Raw genomic sequence first — 19,360 nt, forward strand, 5'->3', positions numbered from 1 at the left:
TTCGGTTGTTAGTTATGTTTGTTAACGATCGAATATTTAGTTAGTTTGTTCTGTTTTTGGTTTTTCTCCTCTGTATATATACTGCTGTAATTCCCTCTTAATTCAATCAATGAATTCTCTTTCTTCAATTCACCTTTGTCTCAATTTCAGTTCTCTCTGTTATTCTTATCGTAATAACACACTTATTAGCTAAAAGAGTAGTCATATATATTATTAATTAATTTAATTAAGAAAAAATAGATGTTCTGCTTAGCTTTATTGACAAGCTACCTAGAATGATTATTATTATTAATGATAACAATAATGATAATTAAGTGGGTGTGTTAGAGAAGAGAGTCGTTGGTTGGTTAAACGGTGCATGTAACATCCTAACATTTAGGCACGTTATGATTTTTCAATAACCTAATCCCGTTAAACCGGAATTACTAGAAATAAGAGTAGAATTTAAACTTTAAATTATTTATGGAATGAAAATACATAACTTGTAACTATTTGAACTTTACAAAACATTCCAAAAAGATTTTTCACGTTTCAGGATCCCATAAAAATTTTCACAAAATATTACAAGTCATTTTTACATACCAATCTAAGCGACAAAACTGAGAATATAAAATACATCAACTGGTATACCCAACCCTCGTGGTCTAGTATGGTCTGAACATGTACAATCCACCGCCAAGTCCTCGAACTCATGGCTGATCACAAACTGATTTACCCTTTCCTGCATAGTAGAGCACCTGTGAGCCAAGCCCAGCAAGACAATATAAATAACAATATGTCATATATTCACAATTCAAATAAATACTAATGCCATCGCATCTACTGTCTATTTAGCATAGACCTACGTGTTTCTCTTACACGTCTATTTATAATAAGGCCTTAGATTGGTTTATCTCGGTTTTGATCACCGAGTCTAACCTAATTATGCCTTACCGGCATAATTCTTTGTTTCAACATATATAGCATGACATTGCATTCAAAATTATTTAATCACTAGGATGATAACTATAGACCATATACCGCTCACTTTAGGGTAATAACCCTAATCCCAGTTTCTCACTTAATCACAAGCATAATACCAAATATGAGCGCCACCGTGCTTAACTCTACGTGCTAACTAATGTCTTACATGGTATCCCAAGTATGTGGAGATTCCAAACCTTCAGGTGTTCCTGAGCAAGCCCCGGTAATTCTAGTCACAATTCTTGGGATTTCACAAATAGGGTTTATCTCAAAATTTAATTTCACATAATTTACATTTCAATTACAGATAGGCATATAAAGCTCAAAACGAGCTTTCCAACGATATAAAGAACATCCCAAATGGAGTCCCGAGTAAAAAATTATGGCAAAAATAAAAATAAAAAAATTTCTGGGGAAAATAGGGCCTCGCCGCGGTGAGCCCAACCGTGGCCGCGGCGAGGGGTCTTCTTCCACTTCGAATTTTAAGCCAAAAATCATTCCAAACTCATTCAAAGCATGAACAAACTCAATTTCAATCCAACAACAATTCATGTCAACATTACCCAATCTAACAAAAGAACCAAGAAATTTCAAGCTTCAAAACCCGAAATCAAATCCCAAATCTCAGCCTAAAAATCACCCAACATAACCTATAAGCACTATATGCATTCCCTATAGCTCAATCACACAAAAAAAATACCAAAATATCATCAACATCCATACAAATCACCAAGACTTGCATCCAAAACTCATATGAACACCATAAACAAGGGTTAAAGCTTCAAATAAAATCATTATAACATAATTACAAGAGATGAAGAGTAATACCACAAATTCCTCAAACTTCTAACAATGATTCTCACCAAAACCACACCAATTCAAGCTTGATTTTTAAAATTGATTGAAAATGAAGAGAAAGTAAGAAATGGAGAGTAAGGGGGTCGGCTAGGACTGAGAACAACCAGAAAAAATGGGTTTCTAATTTTCAAAGTTAATTTTGGTTGAAAATGAAATAAATGGTCAAATGACCAAAATACTCCCAAAATCAATCATAAGCATATCCATATACTCAAGGGCAAATTAGTCAATTCATCACACCCATATAACACATAAATTTCAGATTTCTCATTTATTACCATAACTCAACAATTAAGGGCCCGTTTTGGCACAGTTTTTGGAAAAGCTAAAAGCTGCTTTTTGAAAAAACTGTGATAAAAGTGTGTTTGGTAAACAGTCAAAAAACAGCTTTTTGAAGAATTTTTAGAAAAGCTACAGCTAAAAGCTGAAGCTGCTCCAACCCAACTTTTAGAAAAAATTGTTTTGATTAAAAGACTATAATAATTTTTTTATACTAAAACCATATTTACTTATTTATTACATATTAAAAAAAAAATAAATAAACTAATTATAATAAAATAAATAATTATTAAATCTCTTTTTTTTAAAAAAGAAAAAATAATAATTTATATTTTATTTTATTATTAACAAACAACATCAACTTACAATTTTTCTTATATACTTGAGTTTCTATGTTTTTTTTAACATTTGATAAAACATAATAAAAAAATACTATAAATTATTTTTATCAAATGCATATAAATTTATATTTAAAAAAAATTAAAAATATATTAAAAAAATAAAATATTATATAAAATAAGTTTTTACATATTTGTCATTATAATAAACTAGATTATAACATTATCATTATCATTATAATAGATCATAATAACTCACAGTACTTTGAAATTTATAATTTACCAAACACTCAGCTCAGCTTTTTTCTACAGTTTTGCTACAGCTGTTTTTTCTCACAGCACAGCTACAGCTGCTTTTTCCCACAGCACAGCTGTGCCAAACTGGCCCTAAATCCCGAAAATGTATTTTGGGCTCCGAACCTGGTTCAGCCCAAAATACTCAATTGTTACTATACCGCGCCGACTTGTTAAAAAATACCTACAGATAGACAGAATAAACATATTATATATAATAATATAGTCCATAAGCACGATATATCATATAAATTACAATTCTACCCTTCTCAGGTCAAAACTATAAAAATGTCCTTGATACACCAACGGGGTCTTAAAATGCAAATTTACAGCATAGTTTCACATATTAAATTATATAATATATTAATAATACAATTCTACATTAATACATAATTAATTCAATTAGAATGGCTAATTCCATTTCATAATCCTAGGGTATTACCAACTCAAAACATGCAACTTTTGTTGATTGAATGTTCATTATTATAATTATTATTATTATTGGATTAGTTTTTTGCTCTGTCCACGGACCAAATTTTAATATCATATTAAAGTGGTGGTATTGATTCTTTCTTTTTCGACAAAGTTGGATATTGGTGTTTGGATATTTATGCACATCGCAATTTTCACAATCCAAAATGGCAACATGATGGATTTCCTACCCACAGTAACTTCAAAAAAAAAAAAATTACAATTTAAGTTTAAATTATATAGTAGATACTAACAATTTTAATATGCATTTTTTAGTACTATTGCATATATTGAACTTAATGAGAAAAGACAATAAATACTATCATATTCACAGATATGGTAGAGAAAACATTTTCATATACTATTACCCAATTAAAAAAATATTATAATTTTAAATAATTAGTATACATATACTTATCAATCATAAGATTTTTCTTTTAAAATATTTATTTACACCATTTACTATCTTCTTAAATAGAAAATAAATACTTTCTGCATGAACACTGCAAACTTGTCGAAAATGCCATAGATACATAATCTACAAAAAAAAATAGACAATCCAATTATATGTGGATCCAGCTAGAATGAAAAGTACAAAATACAAACATTACATTGTTGTTTCTCTTGAATAAAAAAAATAGAACTCAACCATTATAAATATATTTTGTTATTCTTCTCTACAGATTTTACACATATTTTTTTTTCAATTATCAATTCTTTAGAAATTATTTTTTATTCATCTTTTATGACTTTCCATAATTTTAAGCAGGGTTTACTTTATTATTCTAACATTATCTATAACCTCTATAAAAGTGAGAATATTTTTGGACTTTCACTAAATAAATTACACAATTAACTTTTACTAGATATTAAATTACAAGAAAAAAAAAATCATTATTTTGATAACCACAAAATAAATAAATTTGCTAATAAAGCAACTAAATATACACAATTATTTAGGTGAATCTTAATCTTTCCCTCCTATTAACATTTTTTTATTAATCCTTTCAATTTTTTTTTTATAATCTTCTATAATAATTTTTCTTTGTAACTTAAATTATGTTTTTAAAATACTTATTTTTAAAATTAAAAATTTATTTCAATCCTAGAAATAATTTATTTATTATTTTATTTAATAAAAAAGACAATAAAAAAAATATACATTTGCTTATACAAGTATCTTTTATTACTAAGTAGCAACCTAGAATTTGTATCTATTTTTCATGATATTATGCATGAATTAGATATATCATGGCGAATTCTTCAAAAAAAATTCTGTCTTCCACAATGGAATTGTGAATCTGATAAGTGAGATTTCGAGTAAATGTTTACATAATATTCTTATGTCCAAAAAATGATTCATCGAAATAATGAGTCACCCATAACAGGGTATCTAATTATTTTATATTTAATTATTAGAGATAATATTAAAAAATAATTTTGATAAATACCCCATCACTTTAGGTAGACATAATATTAAAAGAAATTATAAAGGGAAATTTGATTTTCTATACTTACATATACCTTATATTTTTTCCCTAACTAATACTTTTTTACATTGAAAATATATGACCACTTTTCCAAAACTCTAAAAATACCCCTCTCAAAAACTCTTTTTTTTTTCGATTTTTCTAGGCTTTGAAGGGGTCGGGTCCGATGGGGCCGGATGCCCGTCCGATGCCCGCCGGATGGGGCATGTTTTTGGGTTTCTGAAATCGGGTCCGATGGGCCCGATGCTAAATTTTTGGGGTCCGATGGGTTTTTCTGGGTTTTTGAAGTCGGGAGCCCGATGGGCCCGATGCCCGTCCGATAGGGTTCGATGGGCCCATCGGACCCGATCTTAAAAACCCAAAAAAATTGAAGTTTTTGCGCGACATCGGACCTTCTTCTTTTCCGGCGGTGTTCGGCCGGCGTGCGTGCGTGGGTTCGGTCGAGATGGCGTGCGTGCGTGCGTGGGTTCGGTCGAGTGGGCGTTGGTTCGGTTCGTGGATGGTGCTTTGGGTCTCCGTCGGTGCGTGTTTACGGTGTTGTGGACGGTGGTGAGGGGCCGACGTTTTGGGCGGTGGTGAGGGGTTGGTGCTTTGGGCGGTGGTGAGGGGGATTGGGGGTTGTGGTTCGGTCGGTTGAGAGAGAGAGAGAGATAGACGAAGAGAGAGATGGGGAAGAGAGAGAGATGTGGTTGAGTTATGGGAGGGGTAGTATTGGGTTTTAGATAAAATTGTCACATATTTTCAATTTCCATATGTATTCAATTAGGGAAAAAATTATCCCCCAATTAATGCATAGATATTCAAATAGAGAGCTCTATTTTTATATACATGCATACAAATATTAAATAAATTTACTAACGAAACAACCAAATATACACAATTATTTAAGTAAATCTTCATCTTTCCCTCATATTAACATTTTTCTCATATTAACATTTTTTATGAATCTTTTCAAATTTTTTTTTCTTATAATCTTCTATAATTATTTTTTTTTGTAACTTAAATTATGTTTTTAAAATACTTCTTTTTTAAAATTAAAAATTTATTTCAATCCTAGAATTATTTTATTTAATAAAAAACACAGATTTACTTTTACAAGTGTCTTTTATTTATTATAAAAAAAAAACCAAACTTGTAAATTTTTAAAATTATTAAAATTTATATATAAATCAACATTTAATTTTATACACATGCGGAGCACGTGTGTCTCCCACTAGTTTTTTAAAATTTTAGAATAATGTACGAACAATTAACAATTACATTAGGGATAATTACACCACATACTAAAATTTCTAATTGTTTTTACTTTTATACTGTAAAGCGGAATTTTTTTCAAAAATACTGTGTATTGTGTTAAGTTTTTACTGTTGTTTTTTAGTTGTTCCATTGTTGTTTTTAGTTGTTTTGTTTTGTGCTCCACTGTTGTTTTATAAAAACACAGTATTTTTGAAAAGATTTCTATATGACAGTATTTTTGTATAATCCAACCCAAATTCCAGTAATTTTGTAAATTTCTCTTACATTATTATAGTTTCTTCATCACACAAATATATTAATTCATTATAACTACTATATTACAATCAATATCTAATTTTAGGTTACAATAACATTATTTAAATTACTTGAATTTACATAAAAATAACTTTTTCTTGAATAAATCAGTCTATTTAAAAAATTGAATATGACTATAATAATAAATTAAATTATATGATTTTTATTAAATCATTTTCAATTAAATTATAAAGCACTTAACATAAAACTAAGTATACGTGCTTTGCACGTAGCTTTCTTCTAGTATACATTAAGAATGAAAAGGAAACTTTATATATCTATATCAGGGTCGGATATGGTGCGGATATTATTATTCCTGTCTCTGCTCCATCCTCTCTTTGGGTATTGAAATTATCCCCTACCACCGTCCCATTAACCACCAAGACGGGAAATCCCCACCTCATTAGGGCCGGGTCTCCGCGGCTACCCATTCCCGCAGTATAAATTTCCATCTCTAAATCCATAGTTAATTAAATTGATTAGACAATTAACAATCTTTTTTCAAAAAAAAAAAAAAAAAACCTAAACTAAACTAAACTTGCAGAATCATGATCAAAATAAATCACCCATTTAGCTTTAAAAATGTCAAAATCTATGCCAATAAGCAATGACAGATACACTTATAGAGTTGTGGGGGCTATAGTCAGGGTCGTCTTAAGTATTTTTTGAGGCTTTGATTTAATCTTAAAATTTGGGCCCTTAAAAAAATGCAATAAAAAACTAATAATATTTTCAAATATTATTATATTACGATTATATAATTTACAAAATTAAACACCAAAAAAATTAAACTATTTTATTAAAATTGTTATTTATCCCATTACAACTTTATGCTAACATTAACATTTTACTTAAAATTCATAATTTTTTCTTAGTTTTTAACTTTTGATGGAATGTTGAAAGTTAATTGTAAAGAATTATACAGAAGATAAAATGTAATAACCAAAATATTCAGTGATTATTTTCTATTACGTTAGTCTAGATGACTCGATGTGGAAATAGTGATTGCATAAAATATGTTATTAACTAATTAAAAAAAAAATATTATTCTTTAAAGTTATAAGAATAATTATGTCATTTTTTTAATTTAGACTTAGCTAATTGATTATGGGCTTAAAGATTTAGTCCATTATGTGTTTAGGACTTATAGAATTAAGAAGTGATTATCATTAGTATTATATTATGATTATTTAGTTAATTGTTAAATAAGTGATATATATATACCATTATGAAGTTATGACGTACAGTAAGTAATTTAGGATTAATGTTGTTTCATGTATGAAAATAGTATTAAGGTATAAACATAGTTAGGGGATTATGGAAGTTGGGGACGTGTGCATGAATTATGTATAGTATGATAGAATCTTATGGTTACATTAATTAGTGGGCTTTAATAAATAGAATAGATCAATTATTCTTTTTAAGCTTGGAATTTAAATAACAAATTGTAGTATCTTGTGGAGCACATTTAGCGTATAAGAATGTAGTTGAAGGACCAAGCTAATGAGTAGCACATGCATAGCACATTTTTCTCAAAATTTTGAGTTAATCTCTTCTAATTTGACTAAGTCTCAACCGAAATAGCATCAAGAACGAGTATCAATGATTATGTGTCACCTTATGATCTATCCATTAAATATTAGTTAACAAATATAATTTAAAATTTGAAATAGTATAGAATATACGGTTATTAAGGAGTATGATGGTGGATGATAGCTTTAGGTGGTTACTTTCTAAGCCTATATATAGAGCTTTAGGTATTCATTCTTCACTCATCACTTAAGCTATCACATATCAAAGATTACTCTCTCTTTCTGATCTCTTGCTACTACTCCCTATATCGTCTTTTATGCCATAATATTCATTGCTTATTACCTCACGCCACCATCAATACCATCATCCTTCATCATTTTCTCTATCATCCTTTTTACAATTTCTTTTTCTATCATTTCACCATCATCTCAATACTAATCCCAACTAATTATTTTATCTCCATCATTCTTGTCATACTCACATATCACCACCACCAACCTTTTAGGTATTTATATACACCACCATTATTTACTTAAATATATCAATATCACCACCACCATTATTTCTCTACTAGATTTCCTTTTGAATCTAAGGTATCATTCTATAATTTTAAATTTGTAGATTCAAGGTTAAGGTTTTGTGTGTGTATATATATATACCATTGTGATATGTTCTAATTAATAAATATGAAATTTAAGTTTCATAAGAAAATATTGTTTCTCAAGGATCACTCTTATTGCAATCAAGGCTAGGACTCCACAATCGAGGTAAGGAAATTAAGTAGAAAAATATAAGTTTTCTGTATGTAATAACATTCATAGGAAGAGAGGAAAATAGTAAAAGAGAAGTTAACTAAGGTCTTCTGCTGACTCTTTATTATTTATTATTTAATGTACTGTATAATATATATTTAAATAATATGTTTATAAGATTCATGTTATTTATGTATGTTTACAGTATTAGAGCATGGCCATTGCTAAAGGTATATATTTAAATAATATGTTTATAAGATTCATGTTATTTAAGTATGTATGTAAATAGTGTGTTTATAAGATCCACATTATTTAATTATGATTGCTATGTTATTTAAATAATGTATAGTAGTTTAGCATTATTTTAATTAGGTAGATTATAATTTATGTGACATGGTTTGACCGAGAAGATAATGGCTAAATACTTGACTATTGGGTCTATATGGTAGATAGGGGGCCATTTAGTAGTAGGTACGATTTTACTGAACCCAGCCCTCCGCCATTTAGTCCAATAGCTCGGGTTTATTTGCCAAAGTCGGACTTGGGCATAATCATTATTATGTGATTTAGCTTAGAATCTAGTTATTAGTTACTAGCGATAAAATTAAGTTTATGTATTGCTACTTGTCTAAATATGTGCATGTACGTTTTAGTTGTGTTTTATTTTTAGTTTAGTAGCTCACCCTTATCAAATTACCATGTGTAGACCAAGGTAACTGAAAGTCTAGAATGTCGGTGGCGAGTGGAACTTTGGACGCTTGTGTGTGTGAACTCACTGAGGACCATATAACTGCGAGCGGTCTAGGGCGCTCTGTTTATTTATTTACGCTATTAAATTTATGTCACAATTATTTTAGTTATTATTTATTATGTCTTTTGTACGAAAACTGGCCAGTTGTGAACATTTTAAAATATTAAATAAAAATGCGACATTATGATTTTCCGCATTTAACGCTTGTAAACAAAATTAATATTTTTATAAAAGTACGGGCGTTACATAAAAAAAACAATATCCTTAGAATGAATAGACTATGCATTTTAAAAAAAAATGAATAGAATAAAAAAAGTTTGATAAGTTATAGATTACTATTAAATGTGGGATTCAGAACAATACTTGAAAAGTGGAAAGTAATAATTGTTTTTATTTTTTTTCATACCGTTTTATTTCATTTAATGTTTCATTTCATAAAAAGAAAAACAAAAATGCCAACCTAAAAAGAAGGCAAGAAATTAGGCCCTTATTTAAATGAGCCCTGTGCAATAGATCAGGGTGCACAGGCTTATAGCCGGCCCTCGCTATAGCCCCCAATAAAAAAAATTGTATTAAAAAATTAAATATTTTTCTTTTCATTTAAGAATTATAGCACAAAAAATTGAAAAAAACTCCACAAAAATAAATAAAGTAAATCTAAAAAAAATTAATAGCAATTAAGCTCTCACATAAAAAAAAGTTTAGGTCCGCCCTATAAAAATTAGAATTAGTTATTATTAGATTTGATATGAAATTGTAGTATTTAACTTGAAAAGAAAAATATAATTGTTGTATCGTTTATCTAAACACAATTATTAGGGAAATTTACATGGTATGCTAATTTTTGCTATTTTTTTTATAAAAATACTGTTAACTTTATTATTGTGTTTTTTTATAAGTTTCATACTGCAGTATACTGTGTTAAGTTTTCACTAGTATTTTACTGGTGTTTTTTAGTTGTTCTACTGTTGTATTGAGTTGTTCTGCTTTGTGTGTTTACTGGTGTTTTATAAAAATACAGTATTTTTGAAAAGATTTTTGTGTGACAGTATTTTTGTAAAAATTAATCCAAATTCCAATATTTTTATAGGTTCCCTAATTATTATTACAAGATATGTTTGTATTGGTCTTCCGATAGCAAAAGCTTTAAGTAGATAAGAAGGTTCAAGGTATATATGATGCATTTTAAGAGAAAATATTCTCATAGCTTGAGAGAGAACTTTATGCAAAACCTAAAAATTTAGTTTATAAGTTAAAAAAATAAAATCTAAAAAAATGTGTCTATAAAGATTTATATAAAAAAATAGATGTAAATACAAAAAAAAAAAAAAAAAAAAAAAAAAAAACATTAAAAACGGGACACTAATTAATGTAAAAAAAATTACATAAATAGACTAAAAATACATATAAAAGAAATATTAAAATTTTCTATGAATTTTTTCTAAGTGGTGGAGTTTTTCCCCTAGTATACACACGTAGGTCAGTGACATGTGCATACTAGATTTATGGCTAGTTTAGTACAATTGTACTAAGAAAAAAAACAGTTGTAGTTATGCTGTAAAAAAAACAACTACTGTAAAATTGTGAAAAAATTAAGCTAAGTATTTGATAAATTATAAATTTAAAGTGTTGTTAAGATTCTATTATAATAATGTTATTATTATAATCTAATTCATTATAATTATAAATATATTCATTTTAATTACAAATGTATAAAAACTTATGTTACAAAATTTTTATTTTCTATATTTGTTTCCTTTCTATATTCTTTTATTATTGTTTCCCAAAGCATAAATATTCATATGTATTTGATAAAAATAATTTATAATATTTTAAAATTATATTTTTATCACATGAAAAAAAAAAACTCAGAAATTGTACGTTGATGTGGTTTGTTAATTTTAAAAATAAGAATAAAAATAAAAATATTTTTTAAAACAAAAATAAAAAAAAGTGATTTAAATATTATTTATTTTATTATATTTTATTTTTATTTTTTGTAATAGATAATAAATAAGTAAATATATTTTTATTACAAATAAATTTATTATAGTCTTTTAATCAAAAATAATTTTTTTTTAAGTTGGGTTTTATCAGTTTTAATTTTTTTTTTTTTTTTGAAAAATAAAATATCAACTTCATTGAAATTAGCATTCAGAATACAAGATAGCATGAAGATCAGCCAGAACATTATCCTCAAGAATGCTACGATTGTAAAATTGAGAGCGTTTAGCCACAAAATGAGCCACTCGATTTGCTGATCGTTTAATCAAACGTAAACTAGTATTAGGTGAAGTAGGCAATAAAATCTTACAATCATTAGTAATCAAGCCAAAGACAGAAGACATTTGTTGTTTACTAAAGATTGCTTGAACAATGAGTAAGCTGTCAGTTTCCACCTCGATCGTGCTCCACCCTTTGCCCTTTAGCCAACTAAGGGCATCCTTTACCCCTAAAGCCTCAACAACCTCAGCCGTGTAAGTTCCATGGTAATATTTGGCAATAAAGTCAATAACTTTGCCATTCGAAACACGTGTAGCCACACCAAACCTATATGCATTTTCCTTCTCAAATATTGCGCCGGCGACATTGATCTTGACCGTATTAGAAGTAGGTGTCGTCCATCGCTCAATGTTACTACCATCATGCAAAAGAGAGGATGATAATAAACATGTTTTATCTTGAGCTTTTCGCTAATGGTCAAGAGTAACCCAAGCTGAAGTGAGTACTTGAGTAGGAGAGGAAGCTTTTTTTATCCCAAACTAAGGTGTTTCTTGCTTTCCAAAGAGCCCAACATATCATAACCACACGACAAATAACATCATCATCATATCTATTAAACACACTGTCAAGCCAGTGTCCAATAGTGCCATCAGAATCAACATGAGGAATCAAATCAGCTTTGTGCCAACAACTTAAAGCAAGAGAGCAGCTAAGAAGAATATGAGAAGTTGTCTCAACATGTTGAAGGCAAACAGGACAGGTTGGGGAAATACTTACACACTTAGTAACCAGTTGGAGACAAGTTGGAAGAGCATCAGACACTGCTCTCCACATGAAGTTCTTCACTTTAGGTGGTATCTTTAGATGCCAAAGTTTGTGCCAGAATCCTGAATTGTTCACACCAGGCCGAGAATTTTTTTGAAGTTGCAGCATGGAATAGGCAGATTTAACTGCGTAGTAGCCTGTTCTATCACCAGTCCACGACCAACAATCTTCGACATCAACAGAACTAAGAGGGATTCCAAGTATTAAATCCGCATCCCGAGTGTTAAACATGTCCTTGACAAGAGAGACATCCCAGCTTCGAGTAGATACATCAAGGAGAGAACTAACCATGTACTCATCAAGACCCGGTCTTGTAGTAGATACATAGGGGTTGATAGAATCAGGAAGCCAAGGTTGTTTGCGTATGCGTGTTGAAAGCCCAGTGCCGATAGTTATTCTAGCCCCAAGACGAACCAAATGTTGTGCACTCCAAATACTACGCCAGACGAAACTAGGATTATTACCCAATTCAACATTAAGGAAATCAATGCGAGCGTAGTATTTTGCTTTATAGACTTGACTAACAAGAGAAGATGGTGAACATAAAAGCCTCCAACCTTGCTTGGCCAACATAGCAATGTTGAAATCATGGAGATGGCAAAAACCCATACCCCCAAAGTCTTTTGGTGCAGCCATACGATCCTAAGTCATCCAAATGATTCCTTGACCATTGGAACTTTTTGTTTTCCACCAAAAGTTTGCCATAATTTTCTCAATGTCTTGGCAAATACCCAACGGAATAAGGAATACACTCATAGCATAAGTTGGGAGGGATTGGATGACAGTTTTAAGCAAGATTTCTTTCCCAGCATGAGAAAGGAATTCACCATCCCAACTGTTTATTCGGTTAATAATCTTGTTCTTAAGAAAGCCAAGAATCACCGTTTTTTTCCTTCCAAAAATATTTGGTAGCCCCAGATAGAAAGAGCCATCAGTAGCTTCGGACATTCCAAGAGTTGAGTTGATTTGTTCTTTGACCGAATTCTCAGTATTGGGACTGAAAAAAATGGAGGATTCGGTAGCATTGAAACGTTGTCCAGAAGCAAGCTCAAAAGTACGGAGAAGTCTATTCATGCTCTCAGCAGCATCAGATGTAGCTTGACAGAAAAGATAACTGTCATCAGCAAAAAGCATATGCGTAATAGAAGGGGCCCCGTTGGGCACACGACAGCCTTGTATAATTCTGTTAGCCTCATAACTTTTGATTAAAGCTGAAAAGCCTTCTGCGCAGATGATAAATAAGTATGTTGATAGTGGATCACCCTGACGAATCCCACGAGAAGGAGTAATAGGACCCAAAATATGACTGCTATGAACCACAGAATATGTGACTGAGGTGACACACTTCATTATGAGATTGATCCATTTGCTAGCAAAGCCCATTTTAACCATGACAGCTTTCAAGTAGTCTCACTCAACTCGATCATATGCCTTACTCATGTCGAGTTTCAAGGCCATAAAACCTTTTTTACCTCTTCTTTTCTGTTTTAAATAATGCATGACTTCAAAAGCAACCGTAATGTTGTCAGATATGAGTCTACCAGGAATAAAGGTACTTTGGGTGGAAGAGATAATAAGATCAATCGTGCCTCTCATCCTATTTGCAAGAACTTTGGTCACAATTTTGTAAGAGACATTACACAAGGCAATAGGACGCAGATCACCCATAGTAGTGAAATTTTTCTTCTTCGGAATCAACACTAGATGAGTGTCATTTATACCAGGTGGGAGCTCCTCAGTATCAAAGAATTTCAAAACAAGCTGCACAATATTAGTGCCAACAACATCCCAATGCTGCTGGAAAAAACCTGGGCCCGTACCGTCAGGATCTAGAGCTTTGTCAGGATGCATTTGAAAGAGAGCTTGCTTGATCTCTTCAGATGTTACCGATTGCAAAAGAGCCTCATTATGGTCATTAGAAACAGAGCAATTGATACCTCTCACAACATAGTCACAAGTGGTACCTTCGGCATTATACAAAGAAGAGAAATAATCAACAATAACATGTTCAAGACCCGAAGACCAGTCCTTCCATTCACCAGAATTGTTTTGAAATTGAACAATTTCATTGCTACATTTTCGAGCACTTGCAGTAGCATGAAAATATTTACTATTTTTGTCACCCGCATGGAGCCGAAATTGTTTCGACCGTTGCTTCCAATAAATCTCTTGTTGAGCTAAAATGTTAAAATAAATACAATGTTCTGCAGAAAAATCATCAGTAGAGGAAGACACAGTAGTCGACTTTAGATGACTCAGTCTTTTTTTGCTTTTGTTTAACCGCTGCTTAAAGTTACCAGTAATTTCATAACCCCATTCAGTTAAGATAGAGCTACACAGTTAAATTTTTTCAACAAGGGGAATATTATTGTTAACCTCCCAGCAATCTTTAACAAGCTGGCCACACAAAGGTTTGCGAGCCCAGGCATTCTCATAACGAAATAATCTTACTGGTTTATAATTCATAGCAGGGTCTGGTTCAAGAAGCAAGGGTGTACGGTCGGAGGAGGTGTAATTAAAATTTGACAGTTTAGCATCAATACATATTGAGAACCAGTCATGATTAGTAAAAGCTCTGTCTAACCTAATTTCAATATGTGTAGAACCTCCTCTTCCACGCTCCCAAGTATACTGGTACCCCACAGAGCATCAATTCATCCAATCGGCAGTTGCAGAGGGCAAGGTTGAACCCGTTTATAAGAGAGTCAGGGTAGGGGCGGCCGCCTTTCACATCACCGTGAGTAGTAATGTTGTTGAAGTCTCCGATTATACATGATTAGTGGTTAAAAATACACTTTTATTTATTTTAAATGATAAAATAAATTGAGTTTTAATTGATATTTTCATGAAATTATTGTAATATATTTTATAAATGAAAATATTTGATTTTGATTCAATTTATGTCTTTCTTGTAGGAATTAAAGTGTATTTTTGTTGAAAGAAAGAGGAAGGAGCAAAGTTGAAAAGAAATGAAGAAAAAAATGGCATTTTTGTTGAAGTCCAAAGCAACCCAACCCAAAAAGGTTAAGCCTAGCCCATGAAGCTCATCATCAATTTTGTCTCTTCCAAAGCATGTGATGCAATGATGATAAGTCTAGGTCATCATCAACCCTATTTTCCTCTTCCACACTCAACCTTCATCCAAAGAGTAGAAGTCAAAATCACAATGATAACAAAAATAATATTAATTTTATTTTTGATTTGAAATGTCAAATTTAATCTTAATATTTATTTTATAATCCCAAATTTTTATTTATTTATTTTTAGTCCTTTTATGGCTCTATAAATAGGAGCTCATTTTAGTAATTTTTGGAGTGTAATTTTTAGTGTAGAAAAACTATAGCAAAATTCTCTCAACTTTTCTTCTCATCTTTTCTCTTTAGAAATTTTATGAGAATGATTAGCATAATGGCCTAATCTTCCTTAGAAGGTTAGGGATGATTCCATATGCAAAGTGAGGTTATTTTGTATCTTTGATTCACTTTTTGTTGTAATATTTATTTGAGTAATGCAAGTTCATATTCCACTTTTATTTTTATGTTCTTCTTCCATCTATACTATCTATGCTATTATATACCAAATATATATATAGACTTAGTCATGCTCTTTCTATATATTTTTATTTAGTGATTATAGTAATGGTAGTATTGCTCATTTCTATCTTTTATGTTCATTTTTATTTACTTTTTGTTAAATAATATATAGGTTTAGTCATGCTCTCCCTATGTGTCTAAAAATTAATAAAAGTAATATTAATGTTCATTTCCTTCACTATCACCTCCATCTCCATCTCTTTGTCATTATTTTTACTAAAGATATATAGGATTAGTCATGCTCTTTCTATGTGTTACTATTTAGTAAAAATAATATTGATGTTTAGTTTTATATTTAATCTTTTATTGCATTATTGCTTGATGTATAATGTCATTTCTAGGTTCTACATAAGATTAAATTATTTCTTTTATTTTTAAGAACTTGTATACTCAAAATACAATGAACTTTAATGTTACATCATTGTGTCAACTTAGTGAATCAAAGGTACAAAATAGCTAAACAAGCATATGGATGATTCTTGAAGCCTTTCTCTCTTTTATTATTGATTACACCTTTATTTGCTTTCCTTTAATATTTATTACCAAAACAAAAACCACAAAATCGTTTGTTACTACTATCACTTATTATTAACCTTTTGTTTTTATTTTTCTACTAACGCTTTTGTCCATAATCACCTCCCTGTGGAATCGACCGCCCGATCTATACTACAACCACCGCTAGTGGAAGTCACATTTGGGCGTTAAACAAATTTTGGCGCCGTTGCCGGGGAGGTAATTTTTCGAAAGCTAGTGAAATCTACAATCAAGAGGTTAGTAACTTTTTTTTTTTTGTTACATTTTATTTTCTGGTGAATATTGTCTTATGTTGTGTAAATATTGTAAAAAAAAAAAATTACCAAGAATTCAAAGTATGCTCTAAGGTTGCGGTTTTATCCGATCTTCCTTATCAGAAATGATTTCTTGAAAAAAAAAAAAAAAGTCTATTCCCTTTATTTATTTATTTTTTATTTTTTTTACTTTAATTTTTGTTTAGTGTGATTGTTTATACTATCTTTTAGTTATTGTTTTCTTTTTTCATTAGTGTTTTATTTGTCTTTTTCTTAGTACTCATAGCATTTAAGTCCTCTAAAAAATCATAAAATACAAAAAAAAAAAAGTAAATTATAAAAACTCCTTCATAAAACGCTTAGTATTTGGTACAACAGTGTAATATTGTATATGACACAAACCAAGATTGTTCTGTCTAGAAAGATTGGTTTTTAAATAAGGTTTGTGTTAGTGTACCCTCCACCTTACCTGGGAACCTCGGTTCTGTCTAGGCAAGGTTGGGACGAAGCGGTACCTTGGCAACCTTTCCAATTAACCTGGGAACATTTTTGTGTTAATCATTGTAATATTACATTTTTGTGCTATTTACTATAACAAAAACAACCTTGTTTTATCAAAAATAAGCAACTCATTTTTGCTTAGAAAGGTCTTTGGTCGAAAAGGTTAGTGAACCCTTCACACTTACCTGGTAACCCCGGGGAGTTCTAGTAAGTTGTGAAGGACCATTCTAAAAACCTCCAAAGTAACCTGGGAACAAGTTGAACAAAAAAATTAAATATATTAAAAAAAAAAAAAAAGCAAACAAGAGTGGATGAGTAACTCTTCTTCTGACGAAACCACTTCTAGTGAAACTTCGTCCAATCCATCCACTACTCCTTCTCCCATTCACACGATAATCGGTAATCCTTTCGCAATGAATAATAATAATGAAATACAACAGAGAACACTTAATGATTACCTTCACCCCACCCAAACTTCCATACCATCATGCTTCATATTTCCACCTAATATGCCAAGTCTTGGTGTCAAACCCGGCATTATTCAACTTTTGCCAACTTTTCATGGAATAGAAAATGAAAATCCATACGTGCATATTAGGGAGTTTGAGGAAGTTGTTGACACTTTTTATGACCGAGCAACCATCAATGATGCTGCACGCTTAAAGTTTTTCCCCTTCTCCTTGAAGGATAAAGCTAAAAGTTGGTTGTATTCTTTGAGATCTAGGTCTATTGGAACATGGGAAGAAATGACCAAAACATTTTTTGTTAAATATTTTCCTGTCCATAAGACCAACAGTTTGAAAAGACAAATCTCAACATTTTCCCAAAAAGACAATGAAACGTTCTATCAAGTCTGGGAGAGATTTAAAGATCTCTTAAGTCAGTGTCCACACCACGGGTACGAGAGTTGGCGCATCGTCAGCTACTTCTATGAAGGCCTCACAAGTCGTGAGCGCCAGTTCGTAGAAATGATGTGCAACGGTGAGTTCCTTCAAAAGGAACCCGAAGAAGCTCTTGAGTTTCTCATTGAGCTTGCTGAAAAATCTCACACATGGACTGGTCCAAGTGCTGCTGAAAGCACCAACGTAAATCGACCAGCTGGGATTTACCAACTTCGGGAAGAGGATAGCTTAAAGGCCCAAGTCGAAGCTTTAAAAAAGCAAATTGAAATCCTTACGACTAAAGATGGCCAAAAAGGGCGCATGGTTGCCCAAGCACAAACTAGACCACTCGAACCTTGTTTCGTTTGTGGAGAAAATGACCATTTAGCTAAGGACTGCTTAGTTTACAAAGAAATGAAGGGGGTTCATGAGGAGCAATGCAATGCCTTAGGGCAATATAACAAGCCATTCTCCCATGCGTACAACCCTGGTTGGAGAAACCACCCGAATTTCAGTTGGAGAGATAATTCCAACCAAGGTCAAACGTCTGGAGGACAATGGAGAAATGAGAATCAAGCTCAACCTCCAAAGGCATATCATGCACCTCAATACCATGCTCAACAACAAGGAAACTCCCTTGAAAATACCATTCATGCATTCATTGAGGAACAAACCAAAATCAATCGCCAATTAAAGGAAGATGTCCAAGAAATAAAAAGTCAATTTTCAAAATTGAACACATCCTTAGCTATTTCTGAGAAAGGCAGACTTCCTTCCCAACCTCAATTCAATGCACAAGGGCAACATATGGCTGAAACCTCCACCTCTAATGATCCCATCGTTAAAGGGGTTAACGCCATCACAACAAGAAGTGGTAAAGCTTTGGAAGATCCATCCATCAAAACCACTACTTCAAATTCAAAAGTTGCCCCTGACAGTGCACCGATAAATGCTCAAGCAAAAGTACCATTTCCCCTGTGCTCTTAGACCTGTTGGGAAAATTCCTGATAACCGAGCTGAACTCCTTGAGCACTTGACACAAGTGAAGATTAATCTTCCTTTGCTTCACATCATAAAACAAGTGCCAGCTTATGCCAAAATCATCAAGGACTTGTGCACTGCTAAGAGAAAGCACCATGTCAAGAAGACTGCTTTCTTGGCTGAACAAGTGAGTGCGGTGATCGAACAAAAGACACCGCCAAAATATAAAGATCCTGGTTGTCCCACCATTTCATGCCAAATTGGGACTCATGAAGTCAGCCAAGCTTT

At 31.4% G+C, this 19,360-nt stretch overlaps 2 protein-coding genes, 1 long non-coding RNA gene and 1 other non-coding gene across 4 annotated transcripts; 1 reads left to right on the top strand and 3 right to left on the bottom strand.

Moving 5' to 3' along the window:
- Nucleotides 1–438: 438 nt before the first annotated feature.
- Nucleotides 439–1,518, bottom strand: LOC133033948 (uncharacterized). The gene is made up of 2 exons (XR_009685956.1): nucleotides 1,130–1,518; nucleotides 439–721 (listed from the first exon to the last, which is right to left on the bottom strand). It is a non-coding gene; the product is annotated as an uncharacterized LOC133033948 (long non-coding RNA).
- An 11,452-nt stretch (nucleotides 1,519–12,970) lies between these two features.
- Nucleotides 12,971–13,711, bottom strand: LOC133034228 (uncharacterized). The gene has a single exon (XM_061109275.1). It carries the CDS (start codon nucleotides 13,709–13,711, stop codon nucleotides 12,971–12,973), a length of 741 nt encoding a protein of 246 aa, XP_060965258.1.
- Nucleotides 13,712–15,107: 1,396 nt separating this feature from the next.
- LOC115713225 (uncharacterized) lies at nucleotides 15,108–19,078 on the top strand. The gene has a single exon (XM_061109276.1). It carries the CDS (start codon nucleotides 17,522–17,524, stop codon nucleotides 19,076–19,078), a length of 1,557 nt encoding a protein of 518 aa, XP_060965259.1. The 5' UTR covers nucleotides 15,108–17,521.
- LOC115715440 (small nucleolar RNA R71) lies at nucleotides 18,005–18,111 on the bottom strand. Its single transcript, XR_004011311.1, has one exon. It is a non-coding gene; the product is annotated as a small nucleolar RNA R71 (small nucleolar RNA).
- Nucleotides 19,079–19,360: the final 282 nt, after the last annotated feature.

This window comes from Cannabis sativa, chromosome 2, assembly GCF_029168945.1.
Source record: "Cannabis sativa cultivar Pink pepper isolate KNU-18-1 chromosome 2, ASM2916894v1, whole genome shotgun sequence".
NCBI classification, from domain to species: domain Eukaryota; kingdom Viridiplantae; phylum Streptophyta; class Magnoliopsida; order Rosales; family Cannabaceae; genus Cannabis; species Cannabis sativa.